The sequence below is a fragment of the Ahaetulla prasina genome, chromosome 5 (assembly GCF_028640845.1).
Source record: "Ahaetulla prasina isolate Xishuangbanna chromosome 5, ASM2864084v1, whole genome shotgun sequence".
NCBI classification, from domain to species: domain Eukaryota; kingdom Metazoa; phylum Chordata; class Lepidosauria; order Squamata; family Colubridae; genus Ahaetulla; species Ahaetulla prasina.
In genome coordinates, this window is record NC_080543.1 from 1,793,074 (window position 1) to 1,811,391 (window position 18,318).

At 43.9% G+C, this 18,318-nt stretch overlaps 2 protein-coding genes across 10 annotated transcripts in view; one reads left to right on the forward strand and one right to left on the reverse strand.

The window, feature by feature from the left end:
• Window positions 1–18,318, forward strand: part of LOC131199224 (uncharacterized) — a 108,902-nt gene that overhangs the window by 22,803 nt on the left and 67,781 nt on the right. Inside the window, exon 2 of one of the 2 annotated variants that reach the window (XM_058184753.1) lies at window positions 116–580. The exons of the other annotated variant lie outside the window; for it this stretch is intronic. Within the exon in view, the coding sequence (XP_058040736.1) occupies window positions 116–121 (6 nt within the window). The 3' untranslated portion in view covers window positions 122–580. Of the gene's footprint in view, window positions 1–115; window positions 581–18,318 lie in introns of those variants that run through there. 2 annotated transcript variants of the gene reach the window in all.
• Window positions 1–18,318, reverse strand: part of DCHS1 (dachsous cadherin-related 1) — a 48,681-nt gene that overhangs the window by 9,174 nt on the left and 21,189 nt on the right. For all 8 annotated transcript variants that reach the window (XM_058184728.1, XM_058184729.1, XM_058184730.1 and 5 more), the window contains 2 exons: window positions 17,251–18,114; window positions 15,709–15,822 (listed from right to left, as the gene is read on the reverse strand). In XM_058184728.1, coding sequence (XP_058040711.1) covers window positions 15,709–15,822; window positions 17,251–18,114 — 978 coding nt within the window. The remainder of the gene's footprint in view (window positions 1–15,708; window positions 15,823–17,250; window positions 18,115–18,318) is intronic.

Sequence of the window (18,318 nt, forward strand, 5' to 3'; positions counted from 1 at the left end):
ACTTCCGTTATCCCAAGCTGAATGGGTGAACAAAGAAGATGTTCGTGCTTGGAAAAGATAGCACAATTCTATAAAAATATCCTGACAAACCCTAACTTCTCTTTTTTCTTTCTAGGACTGACGTCCTTGTTGCAGGAGGGCCGAATGTCAGCCTCCACTCCAGTCTTCATATGCTTTTGAATGATTATATCAGTAGATAGAATGTAAACTGTTTATTTCTGTATTATAAACTGTTAAGGAAATGAGATGTATCATACCTCCGTCCAGGGTGAAGGAAAGGAGCCTATTAAGGGTGTCGGCTGACATAACAGGGGGAGGGATAATTAACTACTGTGTTTTATCAGCGCGCGCTTTTCTAACCGACACTGCATTCCTAAGTTGACTGACATCCAGAGACCTGTGGAAGAAGATTACCACGAGGGGCCGTGAAGGAGTTGGCATTGGACCAGACCAGCCTGACCTCCTGGAGGAGGAGGGACAATTGGGGGATATGATATGTTAGCTATATTTTGTCTCAGTTCCAGCTTTGCTTGGCTGCAATCCAGACTGTAAAAGTAAAAGTACTTGTTTTCATTCCAAATGAAGTCAAGGTGAATTCTTTCCTTTTTATTGTCGGAGGTAGCTTGACACACTGGAGTATTATGAACCCAGAGAAACAAATGGCACTGATTTTCCTAAACGCACAAAAAGCATTTGACAATGTGAACTGGCAGTTTATGCTAGCACAATTAAAAGACATGGACTTTGGGGGGAGAGTCATTAATATGATTAAGGCGATATACTATAAACAAAGTGCAAAGGTGATGGTAAATGGAGATATGACTGAGAAGGTTAACATCAAAAAAGGTACAAGACAAGGATGTCCTTTTTCTCCCCTATTATTTATATTGACACTGGAAGTATTAAATAGAAATATTAGACAAGATATAGAGATAAAAGGTATGGAAATAAAAAAGGAAAAGTATAAATTATAGGCCTTTGCGGATGATTTTGTCTCCATTTTGGAAGAGCCACAAGAAACAGGGCTTAAATTAATAAAAAAAATAGAAGAATATGGTGAAGTGGCAGGATTGAAAATAAATAAAGAGAAAACTAAGATTTTAGTGAAAATTTCTACAGATAAACAGAAAAAAGAGTTCATGAAGAGAATAGATATTCAGATTACAAAGGAAGTAAAATACTTAGAGATCCAGTTGACAGCAAGATGTGTAACGATCAAGGAAGATAATTATTATAAACTGATGCAACAAATTAAAGTTGATCTGGAAAAATGGAAAAATTTGCAACTAACACTGGTAGGAAGAATAGCTACAATTAAAATGAATATACTGCCAAGATTATTATATTTATTTCAAACAATTCTGATAAAATTGGAAAAAAATATTTTGAGGAACTTAATAAAATAATACTAAAGTATATCTGGCAAGGGAAAAAAACAAGAATTAGTTTTAAAATGCTACAGGACAAGAAATAGAGGAGGCTTTGGACTACCAAACTGGGAGTTGTACTATCAGGCCACGGTATTAACATGGATGAAATAATGGATTGTACTGAGGCATACAAGACTATTGACTTTGGAAGGACGTGACTTGCAACTGTGTTGGCATGTTTTCTTGTGGTATGGGAAAAATAAAATACATGCTTACTTCCAAAGATATTATATTAGGAACGCACTGCTGCTAGTATGGGAGAAAATCAGAGAGCAAACTACTTGAGTATACCAGTTTGGCTTTCAATGATGGAAGCACTGATTCACCCAAACATTATTAACATGGGAAATATTGTTAAAGATATTATGAATAAAAATGGGAGCTCAAAACTAAACAAGAACTGAGTGATCAAGGGATTGATATGGCATGGTATTCACGAGTAAGATAAATTCTAGATATGAAAAAGATATTAAATTATATGGTTTCTATAAAGAATTGACAGAATTAGTTAAGATATTAACAGGGACAAAAGAAAGATTGATAAAGAAAACCTACAGCTACTTATTGGGCATCAAATTGGAAGATGAACAAGTGAAAGAGACAATTATAGCATGGGCAAAAAACTTTGGCTACACAATAGAAGTAGATAAATGGCAAAAATTATGGGACAGGAGCTATAAATTAACAATGTCAACTGCATATAAAGAAAATTTGTATAAGATGTTTTATAGATGGCACTTTGCGCCAGCGAGGTTGGCAAAGATGTTTAAAGATAAATCAGCTAAATGCTGGAAATGCCATCAGATACCTGGGTCTTATCATCATATGTGGTGGACATGCATAAAAGCCAAAAAATACTGGACAAGAATACATACATGGCTGGAAAAGATTATAAAACAGCACACTGACTTGAAACCAGAAATATTTGTTGGGGATTTTACCTGAAATCTATAGTAAGGGGATTGCAAATCTAATTACTAACCGGATACCCGTGCTTTGCAATGAAACTATGTGATTGGGCTTGATAAATCAACACTTACAGCTTGAAAATTAATGAGTAGTTACGATTGGCCTCTCCTTTCCTCTTCTCTTCCTCAGTCTTGCCCCACAGAAGCCTCCTCTATCCTAGCCCCTGGTTGCTGCTGTGAAAGTAAAACTGAAAGTGAAACTCCTCTCCTCTGCTTGTGTTTTGCATTTGGAACAGATTTCTTTTCAAGTGGGGAAGGGAGTAGAACTCCTTAGCATCAGAGTGTGACACAGACTTCTTTTCAGGTCGGGAGGGAGAGTGGAACTCCTTAGCATCAGAGGGCTGTTTGGAAAGTGAAACAGAATTTGCTGTGTGAGCAAGAAGGAGACAGGAAGGAACCTGGCTGTGGCTTAGCTCAAGTGTTCTGTATTAAAGCTGCTTCCTGCTATGAAAGTAAAGCTGAAAGTAAAACTCCTGTCCTCTGCTTGTGTTTTGCATTTGGAACAGATTTCTTTTCAGGTGGGGAGAGGGAGTAGAACTCCTTAGCATCAGAGTGTGTTAATCATAATATAGGAAATATTAATGCTCTGATTTTTTTATTTATTTTTATTTATTTATTTATTTTATTTATTTATTTATTTATTAAATTTTTATACCGCCCTTCTCCCGAAGGACTCAGGGCGGTTTACAGCCATAATAAAAACAACAGCCAAATACACATAAAATACACATACATTTATTTTATTTGCATTTATATCCTGCCCTTCTCCGAAGACTCAGGGCGGCTTACACTATGTTAACAATAGTCTTCATTCTATTTGTATATTTATATACAAAGTCAACTTATTGTCCCCAACAATCTGGCTCCTCATTTTACCTACCTTATAAAGGATGGAAGGCTGAGTCAACCTTGGGCCTGGTGGGACTAGATCCTGCAGTAATTGCAGGCAGCTGCTGTTAATAACAGACTGCATTAGCAGCCTGAGCCACAGAGGCCTGATGGTCATTTAAAAAAATCCTTTCTTAATGAGCACCTAGAAGCCAAGAGGAACATACGTGGCAAATTTCAAGTTTGTAGGTTTTACAGTTTTGGAGAATTCGTGATTACGGCATGAGTTGTTTTTGCTTATATAGCTAGATAGACTGATTATGACTATTAGGATCATTAAGTTTAATACTATTATTATATCTTTATTAGAAGATATGTTAAGAGGCAGAAGTGAATATATTTATGATGTTCAATATTAGTACTGTAAAATCAGAGAATTAATATTAATGCAATGAATACTGTTGTAAACTTTATTATTGCACAGAGATATTTGTACCTAGATGACACACTGTTTAATGGAATTAGTATACTAAAAAAAGATTTTAAAAAAATATTTGGCCCACGGGGCCGCCCTGAAACCAGTGAAAAACCCCATTAAAACTAAATTTAAAACTAAAAACCCTAGGCTAGCCCTGCGCAAATAAATAGATGTGTCTTAAGCTTCTTAAGAGAAGGGAGAAGATTTACCAGAGTAAATGAAAGAACAGTTAGCAAAGGCATTAGGCATAGACAAACAGGAGATGGATATGGAGGTGGATGAAACTTATAGGATTTATACAAATTATGCGAAAAGACACAATCTTCCTAGGGAGGTACATGTAAGACTAGTAAAAAAAATCATTAAGGGATGAGATACTTTATTAGGTGAGAGAGGAACCACTAGTATATAAAGGTAAACAGTTGGTGGTTTTGAAACAAATCCCCAGGAGAGTAAGGGACCTAAGAAAACAGTATCACTTTCTCACTTCAGTCTTGATTAGACACAACGTAAATTTTAGGTGGCTGATTCCCGAAGGGATTCTAGTCACCTGGCAAGAAAAAAGGTATCAATTGGACTCACTGGATAAGGCGACAGATTTTTATGAGAATTACTTAATTGTGGATGAGGAACAAGAAACGAGAGTGAGTATATAAAAACCAAGAAGTACTAATAGGAGGAGGAAGATACCCAAAACAAACACAGAACGAAAAGGAGAAAAAAGAACATCTAAAACAAGAAGGAATAATAGAGTAAGAACCTACAGAAGTAAGACCAACTAGGACTATAAAGCCTAGATATAAATAATTGAATGCAAGAAGAAATAAAGGTGTTATCAGTCAATATTAATGGGCTGAATTCACCAACAAAAAGGAAGAAGACTTTCTCTAAATTATTGAAACTAAAATTGGATATAATAGCACTTCAAAAAGTGCACATGAAGAAACAATATAAATTACTGGAATTTTCTAAATTGGGAAAACTATTCTATTCATTACCACAGCAAAAAAAAAAAGAAAAAAAAAGAGGGTTGGTACTTTATGTGAAAGAAACAATAAATGCCAAACAAATTTTTAATGACAAAGAAGGGAGAATTTTGGAGGTGACTCTGAATCAAAAGCAGACTCTTATAGTTGTTATTTATGCACCAAATACTGGACAAGAGAAGTTTTATAAGCAACTTCATAAAAAGATTCTAGAAATAAAATATGAAAATATTTTTATCTTGGGAGATTTCAATACAATTGTTAATAATTAACTGGACTACAGAAGTAGTAAAATTAATAAAAAAATAGAAGGACTCTACTAGAAACTCTGATTAAAATGATAGAACTACTATCTATTCTAGATACATGGAGAGGAATGAACCCTGAAAAAAAATATATATATACTCTATTCCAATTTGCATAAATCATGGTCTAGAATAGATATGATTTGGATGAATTCAGAATTATGTGGAAATGTACAAGAGATTGAAATTGAACCAAATTTATGGGCAGACCACAACCCAATAAGAATTAGTTGGAAGGGACAAAGGAAGAGAACAAGGTGGGCGTTAAACCAATTGATAATAAAAGATAAGGAATTCATTCAGATGATTTTATTTATTTATTTATTTATTTTATTCGATTTTTATACCGCCCTTCTCCCGAAGGACTCAGGGCGGTGTACAGCCAAGTAAAAAATCACAGTATAAATATTAAAAGAAATTAAAACAAACATATTATTAGGTGGCCGAATTTAAAACAATTTAAAATGTTAAGATATAAATAACCCCAATAAAATTTTAGGCCAGTCCCGCTTGAATAAATAGGTGCGTTTTCAGCTCACGGCGAAAGGTCCGAAGATCAGGCACTTGACGTAAACCAGGGGGAAGCTCGTTCCAGAGCGTGGGAGCTCCAACAGAGAAGGCCCTGCCCCTGGGGGCCGCCAGCCGACATTGTTTGACGGATGGCACCCTGAGAAGGCCCTCTCTGTGAGAGCGTACGGGTCGGTGGGAGGCAAAAGGTAACAGCAGGCAGTCCCGTAAGTACCCGGGTCCTAAGCCATGGAGCGCTTTAAAGGTGGTAACCAAAATCTTAAAGCGCACCCGGAAGACCACAGGAAGCCAGTGCAAACTGCGCAGGAGTGGTGTTACATGGGAGCACTATTACCCGCGCAGTATTACCCACTATTACCCGCGCAGTATTACCCACTATTACCCGCGCAGCTGCATTCTGGACTAGCTGCAGTCTCCGGGTGCACTTCAAGGGCAGCCCCATGTAGAGAGCATTGCAATAATCCAAGCGGGAGGTGACAAGGGCATGAGTGACCGTGCATAAGGCATCCCGGTCAAGGAAGGGGCGCAACTGGCGCACCAAGCGTACTTGGTGGAAGGCCCTCTTGGAGATGGCCGCCAAATGATCGTCAAATGACAGCCGCCCATCCAAGAGGACACCCAAGTTGCGGACCCTCTCCGTTGGGGCCAATAACTCGCACCCCACAGCCAGCTGCGGCTGCAGCTGACTGAACCGGGGTGCCGGCATCCACAGCCACTCCGTCTTGGAGGGATTGAGCTTGAGTCTGTTTCTCCCCATCCAGACCCGTACAGCTTCCAGACACCGGGACAGCACTTCGACAGCTTCGTTGGGGTGGTCCGGGATGGAAAAGTACAGCTGCGTATCATCAGCGTACAGATTATAACTCACCCCGAAACCACTGATGACCTCGCCCAGCGGCTTCATGTAGATGTTGAACAGGAGGGGCGAGAGAATCGACCCCTGAGGCACCCCACAAGTAAGGCGCCTCGCGGTCGACCTCTGCCCCCCTGTCAACACCGTCTGCGACCGGTCGGAGAGATAGGAGGAGAACCACCGATAAACGGTGCCTCCCACTCCCAGACCCTCCAATCGGTGCAGCAGGATACCATGGTAGATGGTATCGAAAGCCGCTGAGAGATCTAATAGGACCAGGGCAGAGGAACAGCCCCTGGCCCTGGCCCTCCAGAGGTCATCCACCAACGCGACCAAAGCTGTCTCCGTACTGTGACCGGACCGGAAGCCGGACTGGAACGGGTCTAGATAGACAGCTTCATCCAGGTACTGGGGAAGCTGCCATGCAACCACACTCTCTACAACCTTCGCCACAAAGCGAAAGTTGGAGACTGGACGATAATTACCCAAAATAGCTGGGTCCAGGGAAGGCTTCTTGAGGAGGGGTCTCACCACTACCTCTTTCAAGGCGGCAGGGAAAAACCCCTCCAACAATGAAGCATTTATAATTCCCTGGAGCCAGCCTCGTGTCACTTCCTGAGTAGCCAGCACCAGCCAGGAAGGACACGGGTCTAGTAAACATGTGGTTGCATGTAACCTTCCCAGCAACCTGTCCACGTCCTTGAGAGTCACAGTCTCAAACTCATCCCAAACAACCTCAACAAGACGTGCCTCCGCCATCCCACTTGGATCATCGCAATTTTGGTCTAAACTATCCCGAAGCTGAACGATTTTATCATATAGATAACTGTTAAACTCCTCAGCACGTCCCTGTAGGGGGTCATCCCGCCCCTCCTGGTGAAGGAGGGAGCGAGTCACCCGGAACAGGGCGGCTGGGCGGTTATCTGCCGATGCAATGAGGGTGGAAATGTAGGAACGTTTCGCCTCCCTCATTGCCACTAGGTAGGTCTTAGTAAAGGACCTCACTAGTGTCCGATCAGCCTCGGAACGGCTAGACCTCCAGGTGCTCTCTAGGCGTCTTCTCCGGCGTTTCATCTCCCTCAGCTCCTCAGAGAACCAGGGAGCCAATTGAGATCTACGCCGGGTCAGAGGCCGCAAAGGCACGACGCGGTCCAAAGCCCCAGCCGCGGCCCGTTCCCAGGCTGCAACTAGTTCTTCAGTCGTGCCGTGGGCAAGATCCTCAGGGAACGGCCCAAGCTCCGTCCGGAACCTCTCACGGTCCATCAGGCGCCTGGGACGAAACCAACGCATTGGCTCCGTCTCCCTGCGGTGGTGAGCGGCGGTCCGAAAGTCTAGGCGAAGGAGAAAATGATCTGACCATGACACCGGTTCCGTCACTAAATCTTCTAATTCCAGATCATTAATCCACTGTCCAGAGATAAAAATCAAGTCTAGTGTGCCTCCCCCCGTGTGTGTAGGGCCATCAGTTACTTGAATCAGATCCATGGCCGTCATGGAAGCCAGGAACTCCTGAGCTACCGTCGACAACAAGCCGGCCGATGGCAAGTTGAAATCCCCCATGACCAAAAGTCTGGGAATCTCAACTGCCACCCCGGCAAGCACCTCCAGCAGCTCAGGTAGGGCTGTAGTCACGCAGCAAGGAGCCAGGTACGTGATCAACAAACCCATCTGATTCCTATCGCCCCACTTCACAAGGAGAGATTCACAACCAGCTATCTGAGACACAGTGGACTCCCTCGGTTCTAGGCTTTCCTTAATCACAACTGCCACCCCCCCCACCCCTACCTTGGGCCCTTGGCTGATGAAATGCACGGAAACCTGGTGGGCACAGTTCAACCAGGGGAACACCCCCCTCTGTGCCCAACCAGGTCTCCGTAATGCCCGTAAAGTCCGCGGACTCCCTCTGGATAAGATCGTGAATCAAGGGAGCCTTATTAACCACGGAACGGGCATTGCACAGCATCAGCCGGAGACCCAAGCTCTGAGGATCCTGACCATCCGGGGAACAAGTAAGGACTGAGGGGCCGGAGCACGTGATCGCTTTAAGACATCGAGCACGTGCTCCCAGAGAACGATACGACCCCTTGCCTCCGCCATGTCTGCCTCTCTCACTTACCGTACAGATGGGATAACACACTCCGCTCTGAACATCCCCCTCCCCCCCGTCTTCGGACCCGATGAAATAGTGCCGTGAGCATGCACTGGGACTGGCGATCCCCTCCCCCCCTTTAAACCCCCCCCCCGACGGGCTACCCCCATTACCCGACCTTACCCTCCCACCCCTTAAAAATTCCCTATTTAAAAAACCCCACAGGTTCTTTTTTTTCGCATGCCACCTCTGTGGGTCCCAAAACCCGTCATAGAGGCCGGCCCTCGGTAGTGTGGAGGGCCATTTCTATGAGGCGGGGGCACCTCGCAGTTGCAAGAGTTCATAAGAAGAGTAGCGCGTCGTAATAGAAGATAAGACCGGCGAAAAGGGGTCAACTCCGAGAGGCAAGAGTGATGGCAAAGTTAGTGATGGTATCCAAATATTACTAATCCTAAATAAAGGCAGGCCTAAAATAATGGCACATAATAGTAATCCAGAATGCTGATAGTCCCAAATAAGGGCAGACAAGAGTAAAAACCGCAAAACAGTCCAGATGGTAGTCTGTCGGAAGTCTGAGACCAAACATCCTGGAATAAGAAAAGGGGGAGAGGGGTGCTCCAGTCATAAGCAATGTCGGCCTCTGTTGAATCTCCTGCATCGGCCTCTGTTGAATCTCCTGCATCTTCCAAAAGGCCCAAAGGGCAACACCGGCCAAGAATGCCAACAAGGCCAGAAGAGGCGTCGCAGATGTTAAACCTTCCAAAGGGGGGTCTCCAAGCAGATGAATCCATAACACCTCCATCGCCTTCCCGCTGTCCTCCAACCACCACCTCCAAGCCAAGATAGAACGCACAATCCAGGGGTCCCTTCAACTCCAGCACCCCCTAGTGCATCCTCACCTGGTTCGGAGGCCCGGACTCTCCAAACCTCTCCTTCCGAGGGGCCAAGCCTATCTCGCAGGTTGAGCCTCTCCGAGAGGCTGGAGGATAGGAAGGACGCCATGATCACCATCTGGCAGCAAGGAAAAGCCACAGGCGACTTGGCAGGAGACAGATGGAGTGTCTCAATCGCTGTCACCATTGTCCAGGTCGGGTTAAAAATCCAGACCCGAACGGCACAGCGCAGCCAGGACGACAAGATGTAAAAATCAGGAGGCAAACCAACCATGACAAGCCAAGACCCCACGCCAATTGCAGGAGCCAGCTGAAGATGGAAAGAGAATTGGGTTTTTTTAAAAAAAAGAAAATAGAAAGGAAGAGACCATGTTACAGAATGTGTGGGACAGTGTCAAAACAGTTATAACAGGAGTAACACCATTCCTGCGCAGTCTGCACTGGCTACCTGTGGTCTTCCGGGTGCGCTTCAAGGTTTTGGTTACCATCTTCAAAGCGCTCCATGGCTTAGAGCCCGGGTACTTACGGGACCGCCTGCTGTTTCCACATGCCTCCCACCGACCCGTACGCTCTCACAGAGAGGGTCTTCTCAGGGTGCCGTCCGCCAAGCAGTGTCGGCTGGCGGCCCCCAGGGGAAGGTCCTTCTCTGTGGGAGCACCTACTCTCTGGAACGAACTTCCCCCCGGTTTACGCCAATTGCCTGACCTTCGGACCTTCCGCCGGGAACTGAAAACTTATTTATTTATACAAGCGGGACTGGCCTGATTTTTAAATTTTAAATTTAAATTTTAAACTTTTAATGGTAATTTTATTGGGTATTTTTATGGTTAATCGACGGTTTTAATTTGGCCTTTTATTGAATAAGTTTTTTAATTGTTATTTTAATATGTATATTAATTGTTTTAAATGAAGGCTGTACACCGCCCTGAGTCCTTCGGGAGAAGGGCGGTATAGAAGTTTGATAAATAAATAAATAAATAAATAAATAAATAAATAAAATAAGAGGATTAGCTATAACATATATGGCACAGAAAAATAAAAAAAAGAAACAAAATCAAAAGGCTCTGGAAGAAGAAACTTGAATTAAAATCACAAAAAGAACCACAAAGAATAGACTTAAGAAATAGAATGGAGCTGATTAAACACAAATTAAATCTTATAAGAAAGGATGAATTGGCACAACAAATAAAAAGAACAAAGCAAAATTTCTTTGAAAATGCCAATAACCCGGGAAGGTGGTTAGCTTATAGATTGGAAAAGAATTGGATAATAAAACTACAGGACAAGGAAGACATATTACATAGCCAACCTGAAGAGAAAAGAGATATAGTTCATGATTTTTATGAGAAATTATACGAATCTGATAAAATAGAAGAGGAAAGATTAATACAGTACCTGGAGAAAGCCAATTTACCCAAAATCCCAGAAATTGTTAATAACAATGGCAGAGTTAATTCATGCAATGAAAAGCAAAAAAACAATAAAACCCGGGATCAGATGGTCTACCAGTAGAAATATATAAAGAATTAGAAGACACCTTGAATCTGTCAATGCTAGAAGTATACATTGAAGTGTTAATGGAAGCTAAAATTCCAAACACATGGAAAGAGGCCTATATTACCCTGATCCCAAAAGAAGATTCGGATATAACTCAAATAAAAAACTATAGACTGATTTTGTTACTAAATGCAGACTATAAAATCTTCGCATCAATAATTGCGGAAAGATTAAAAAGCTTTTTAAATGAATTCATTCATCCAGATCAAAATGGGTCTTTATCTAAGAGACAAATTAAAAATAATGTTAGAATAATTATAGATGTACTAGAATATTACGAAATACACAATGAAAAACTAGCGCTAATATTAATAATTGTCGAAAACGTTTGACAATAAAAATTGGTAATTTATGTTGCAACAATTAACTTTTATGGAATTTGTTGGGAAATATAGAAATACGATTAAAGCAATTTACACCCAAAAGTATTGGTTAATGGAGATGTGACAGAAAGTTTTAATATACAAAAAGGAACAAGGCAAGATTGTCCCCTCTCTCCATTATTATTTATTTTAACATTAGAAGTATTGATGAGGAACATAAGACAAGATACAGAGATAAAAAGAATGGAAATTAGAGATGAAAAGTACAAACTCCAAGCTTTCTCTGATGACTTAGTGTTTTCTATTAGAAGGACCCATAGAATCTAGCCGTAAATTGATAAAGAAAATTGAGGAATATGGAGAGGTGGCAGGGATGAAAATAAATAAAGATAAAACCAAGATATTAGTCAAAAATCTCACCAACAAACAGAAGAAGGAATTGACAGAGAAAATTGATCTATAGATAGAAAAAAGGTTAAATACCTTGGTATTTTCTTAACATCTAGGTGTGGGACAATCAAAGAGGACAATTATATAAAGCTGATACAACAAATTAAAATAGATCTGGAAAGATGGAAGATTGTACAGCTATCGATGATAAGGAGAATTGCAGTGGTGAAAATGAACATATTACCGAAACTACTCTTTTTATTTCAAACCATACCAGTAAAATTAGAAAAGAATTTTTCTGATGAACTAAATAAAACGACTCTGAATTATATTTGGCAAGGTAAAACATCAAGAATAAAAGTGAAATCATTACAGGATTCTAGGAATAATGGCAGTTTTGGGCTCCCAGGCTGGGAATTATATTACCAGGTTGCAGTTCTCACTTGGCTAAAAGATTGGGTAAACTTGAATAACAGAATCTATTATTACTAGAAGGGCATGACTTGCAATTAGGCTGGCATGCCTTTCTTTGGTATGGCAGAAATATGGCGCACAAATATTTCCAGAGGTATTATGTGAGGAACGCTTTGCTTAACATTTGGGAAAAAATTAAACTACAACACTAGAGGGAAGTATCCAGGGGTGAAATGCTACCGAATAGTACTGGCTCGAGAGACTAGGTAGCAGAGATTATGGTTGGTTTGCTGAACCAGGAGCAATGGCTGGCTGGCCACACACCCGAACCGGTCCACAGCCTGCAGTCCTGCCATGCTTGCCTGCCTTCCACGCTGCCTTCCCAGCGTCTTGGTGGCCAGCTTGCAAAGGCAGACAAGTGAAAGCCCATGTGGAAGGCAGGCACGCATAGCAGGGCTGCGGGGAAAGAGCTAGCAGCTTACTCCCTTCCCGGAAGCCCTGCCATGCTTGCCTGCCTTCCGCGCTGCCTTCCCAGCGTTCCCCCACGCCCGCTTGCCTTCCCTTCCGCCTTGGGTCCCACTGCCTGCATCCAGCCCATGACGGGGGACACCTGCTTCCAGGCAAGGCTGCCCTCCCGCCCTCCCGGAGTACTTTCTTCCTTCTCCTGCAGCAGCTACTGCTCAGTCTAGGTGTGTGTGTTTGTGTGTGTGTGTGAGAGAGAGAGAAGAAAGAAAGAAAGAAAGAAAGAAAGAAAGAAAGAAAGAAAGAAAGAAAGAAAGAAGGAAGGAAGGAAGGAAGGAAGGAAGGAAGGAAGGAAGGAAGGAAGGAAGGAAGGAAGGAAGGAAAGAGTGACATGAGTGAGGTCATGTTGGCCATGCCCACCAAACCACACCCACAGAACCAGTGGCAAAAAAATTTAGATTTCACCACTGGAAGTACCAGTGTGTCTCTTTCCAATGGAGGCAATAATATATCCAAATCTTATAAGTTGGGAAAAAATTGTTATGTTACAAGGATATTTTAGATGAACTAGGTGATCATAGATCCAGACAATAATTGCAGAATGAGGGGTTGAACTTATCTTAGTGGCCGTATTTGCAGATCCAATCAAGGCATGAAAAAGTTGTTAAATTATGGGGTATAAATAAAGAAAAAACAGCATTGGTTCAAAATTTTAATGGGGACGGATGAAAAATTGATCTGTCTGTCTGTCTGTCTGTCTGTCTGTCTGTCTGTCTGTCTGTCTGTCTGTCTGTCTGTCTGTCTGTCTATCTATCTATCTATCTATCTATCTATCTATCTATCTATCTATCTATCTACTGAACTATAAAATGGAGGAAGAGATAGTTAAAGAAACAATGATTGCCTGGGCAAAGAATTTTGGATACAACATAAATTTAAAAAATGGTTAAAAATTTGGGAGAGAAACTACAAATTGACGATGGCCATGGCCTATAAAAAAATTCTTTACAAAACGTTGTATAGGTGGCATTTGCTGCCATCAAGATTGACCAAAATGTATAAGAACTCCTCTGCCAAATGTTGGAAATGTAACCAGACTCAAGGAACATACTATCACATGTGGTAGACATGTAAGAAAGCAAGGAGTTACTGGGAGAAAATTCATAATTGGTTAGAAATGATAACGGAGCAACATATTGAGTTCAAACCAGAAAGGTGCCTTTTAGGTATATTGTCAGAAAGTTATGACAAAGCAATCATTTACTTAGTGTTACATATACTGATGGCAGCTATAATTACATGCTAAATATTGGAAAAAATGTGAACACCCCATTGATGACATAATTAGGAAAATTTGGGATTGTGCTGAAATGGACAGATTAACTTTAAAAATGAAAGATAAAGAAGACTCGAAATATAATAGGACATGGAATAAATTTTATGAATGGATAGAGACAAGAAGTAGAAATGAGAGGGAAGTTTATGAATGTCAATAATTGTTAGTGTGGGCAACAAAGATGTATAAAACTATGGATATAATATGAAAAAAATTGTAAATAAGTTAATGTAAGTAGACATTTAGTTGAAGTTTCCTTTTTCCTTTTTTTTGGTTGTATTACTGTAATTACTGTTAACGTAGCACAGTTATAGTTATTAGCTTATATGTTAAGATTTACCATTGATTTCTCTCTGGCTCTGCTTTATTTGCATTGTTATCCTGACATGATACTGTCTTTTCAATAAAATAAAATTTAAAAAAAAATCCCAGCCTGCACAGAACTGGGGCCCACACTCGCTTGACAGGGCTTCTGCCAGACTCAGCAAAATGTCTGGAAGGACAGCATAAGATTAAGAACTTTTCCACTTTCAGCTGCTAGGATCCCAGGGTGGGAAGGAAGCCCGTTTCTGGATTTCAAGGGCTTTCTCCATTTTGGCCACAGTGGTGCCATCTCCTGCTTCTTACCCCCATCCCTTGCCATACCAGGAAAGCCGGCACCGACCACTTTCCACTCTGATCTTTGGAGAACTATGGAAAAAAGGACCATGGTTTTATGGTTCTGCTTCTCACCTGAACTAGCTAGAAGGGGAGACCGGGAAGAAGAAGACCTAGAAGCCGGGCCCCACTGGATATGATCCCTAGCCCATCCTGATCAGCAGCCTGTTCTCCAGTGACCCTCTGACTGACCAAGGAAGCTCACTCTCTCCTGGCAGGGGCCCCTCAGAGGTGTCCTCATGGACATCCAGGAAGACATTTCTGATCCCTATCATTTCCATGAATCGATCCAACAGTTTTTAGAAGCCCATCACGTTGCTTTGAGCACATCTTGTACTAAAGAATTCCAAAGTTAAATTAAGCATTGTGCAAAACCGTATTTCCTCTTCTCTGCCCTGATTCAGTCAGATTCTAATTTCATTGGGTGAAGGCAGAGCAGGGAAAGAAGCTGGCATTTGACTATTCTGCTCTGAACAAAACATGGCATGGCAGCGTAGCCCTCCCAATACAGTGGATGCCCAGGGCAGAGAGCAGGGTCCGGCCAGCCAGCCAAGACGGAGCTTTTTGATAGGATGGCATCACAGAAGGAAAAGATGCCATTTGGGCAGCTCTTGATGGCTGCCTTCCCCAGAGCCTCTTTGGCTGGCCTCCCCGCCCAGGGGTGACTTGTCCTTGCTGGAGCAAGCAAGATGGGCCTGAAGGCTGGCAATGCAAAGCTTCCTTTCTTATTAAAGCACCTCCAGGAATATGTTATGCTGATTTGATATGGAGCTGAACATTTGTTGCTGAATGTGATAAGAGTAGCATAAGACTGAAGTAAATCTGAAAATATTGGAGTAATAATTAATGTTCTTAATGAACGCTGAAACTCTGAGCAGAGAACAGGACAAGGATATGCAAAGACCTCTTGATTTCTTAATGGATGTATGGATAAATGGGATAAATCCTGCTGGAAAGGGTTTTTGTAGTGTGTTGTTGACCTAAACCTATGTGGATGCAGGCCAGAGATTCATGTCTTTGCCTTGTTTGGGGCCTGGAGCCTGTAAGGGCCCCGAATGGGTAGCTTGGCTCCTTCTCAGCGGGGACCTCAGTGTTGCCTGTTCGGGAAAAGGACCTAGGGGGAGGACTCCCCTGCCCTCCCCTCTGGAGGGGGAGATTCTTTCTCAGCACTTCCCCCACCCCCACAAGCCCTGCCTTGCCTTGCCAAGTACCTGAGTCGGCCTGGATCCGGAAGGCACCATTCTCGTTGCCACTTAGGATGCTGTATGTGATCTGGCCGGATGATCCTGTGGTGTGCCTGGCCGGGGTGCTCAGCACCAGTGTGCCTGGAAGGACAGTCAGCATCAGTCAGGAATGAGGAGGGATGGGGGTACAAAAAGCCCCATGGGTGGGGGAGTTGTGACCTGGCCTTCATGGGGCACAGAACAATGGGTAAGCCAGAAAAAAGGAACATATGGGTCACAAACTTGCTGAAAGGATGGGACAATCACCTGTATTGGCTCACCTCACCCAGGAAACAGAAGCCCTCTATCCCTCTCTTGGTTCAGGCAAGGTGAATGAATGCGCAGCAAGACATGGTTTCAGTATTAGAGGATTGCTGCAGAGTCCCCACCCACCCTCCCCCGGAGTTGGCAATGGGGAAGGAGGCAGAGATCCAGATGATGGTCTCCAAACTGACCCCTTCCCCTCTTGAAGTGATGGGGCAGGTGCCAAGTTATAAGTGGGGGGGGGCAGCCCAGTTCCAGTCCCTCCCCCATTACAGGAGCTTTGGGCCAGACCCTCCCCCTCAGCCCAAGAGCAAGGGAGCATGGAGGGGAAAGGGGCTGGACTGCCAGGAGCGGACCGAGATTCTACATCCCTCAGCCTAGGAAATTTGAGGAAGGAGCTGAGGATGCTGCTGCCTGAGGGACAAAGGGGAGAGGCATCCAATCAATCAATCAATCAGCCGCCATCTGAACCTGTCTAAGAAGCAACCACAAAAAGTAAATCAGGAAAATTGAATTCTGGCCACTCCCAAAAGAGAACCCACTTCTGGGATGGTGCCACACAATCTTTGTGCAGAAAGGATAGATGGCTGCTTCCCGACAGAGAGCTGCAGAAAAGGTAAGTGACCAAGCCATTGCAGGGGGTGGGAGGAGTGTATAGGACCAGTGGGATGCTAAGGGTCCAGCGGGGGGATGGTGATGAAGACAGGTGGTGGTGGGGTACTGCAGCATTCCTGCAGTTGGTCATAAGAGTGGACAGATTGCCAAACTACTGAATCAGACACTACAGCGGCCATAACTTTGGGCAGGGGTGGTAAGTCTCTTCATTCACTGCTGTCATAATTTCAAACTCTCTCTGAACAAACGGTTGTAAGTCAAGAATCACCTTTTGGGATTTTAACTTGGGGTTTCTTCCCCATTTCTTTCTTTTCCACATTGTACCTACAATGTGGAAAAGAAAGAAATGGGGAAGAAACCCCAAATTAAAATCCCAAAAGATGATTCTTGACTTACAACCGTTTGTTCAGAGAGAGTCTGAAATTACATGAATGCCTCTACAGAAGCTCTTGGGTGAGCAGGACCAGCCCCCCCATTTGCTCTTTCCTCCACATCAAGGCAGAGGCTTCTAGATATCCAGGAGGCAGCAGCCATTCTGTTGGGTCAGATCCCAGCTCAGCTTGGTGCTGGGCTTCTGTCTCAGTCTGCCACTTGGGACATGCCCCCCTCGAAGCCCCCCACTCGCAGACAAGGCCTGTGCCCTGGCAGTACCTGGGGCAGCATTCTCAGGAAGGACCACGTCGCTGGTGCTGCGTGGAAAGTGCACTCCCCGGTGGCTCTCGTCCTGCAGATGAATGACCACCACGCCAATGGAGGAGAGGGGGGGCTGCCCCAGGTCACTGGCCAGCACAAACAGGGTCCGCTGGCGCTGGCTGAGGCTTCCCAGGGGCTGCAGCAGCTGGATGGCCCCAGTGTATGTGTTGATGGCGAAGGCCGGGGCAGGTGCAGCAAAACGATACAGGATGGAGGCGTTGGCCCCAGCATCATGATCCTCCGCATGCAAAGTGGCCACCACTCTCTTTGGTGGAGTGTGGCGGGGCAGGGTGACGGTGAGTGGGCTGAGGGGGAAGGACGGGACATGGTCGTTCACATCCTGGACAGTAACAGTGATGGCTGCAGAGGCACTCCTGGGGGCTGAAGGGGAAGAATCGACAGCCAAGCCCAGGAAGTGGTAGATAGCCTGGCGTTCCCGGTCAAGCGGCTGGGTGCTGTACAGGCGGCCTGTTTGCGGCTCCACCTGGAAGGCTCCCAGTGACTCGTTTGCCAGGAAATACGAAATCTGTCCATTGTTGCCTTCGTCCGGATCTCGTGCCTTGAGTTGCAACACGGGGGCTCCCACAGGCAGGTCCTCGGGCACCTCTGTGGTGTAGGCCTCTTGCATGAAGTGGGGAGTGTTGTCGTTAAGATCCAGCACCTGCACTTGAATTGCTGTGCTGGCACACCGGGCAGGAGAGCCATTGTCGCACGCTTGGGTAGTTAGCATGTAGGTGGCTTTGCGTTCCCGGTCCAGTCCTTGCACAGTGGACAGCTGGCCAGTTAAAGGGTCCAGAGCAAAGTCTTCTTCGGGGTCCCCAGCTGCAGAGAGAAGGATGGGGGCAATTAGAGCTCCTGACCAAGACTAAGACTAAGGGTCATTTCCCCAAAACATGACTCAATTACAAGGCAAGCATAAAGGTCCAGTTTCCAAAAATCTATTATTTACTTATTTTAGGGTATCTGTAAATTGCTCCAACTAGTTACTGTAAGATTCTTGATTGAGAATGATACCCAAATAAAATC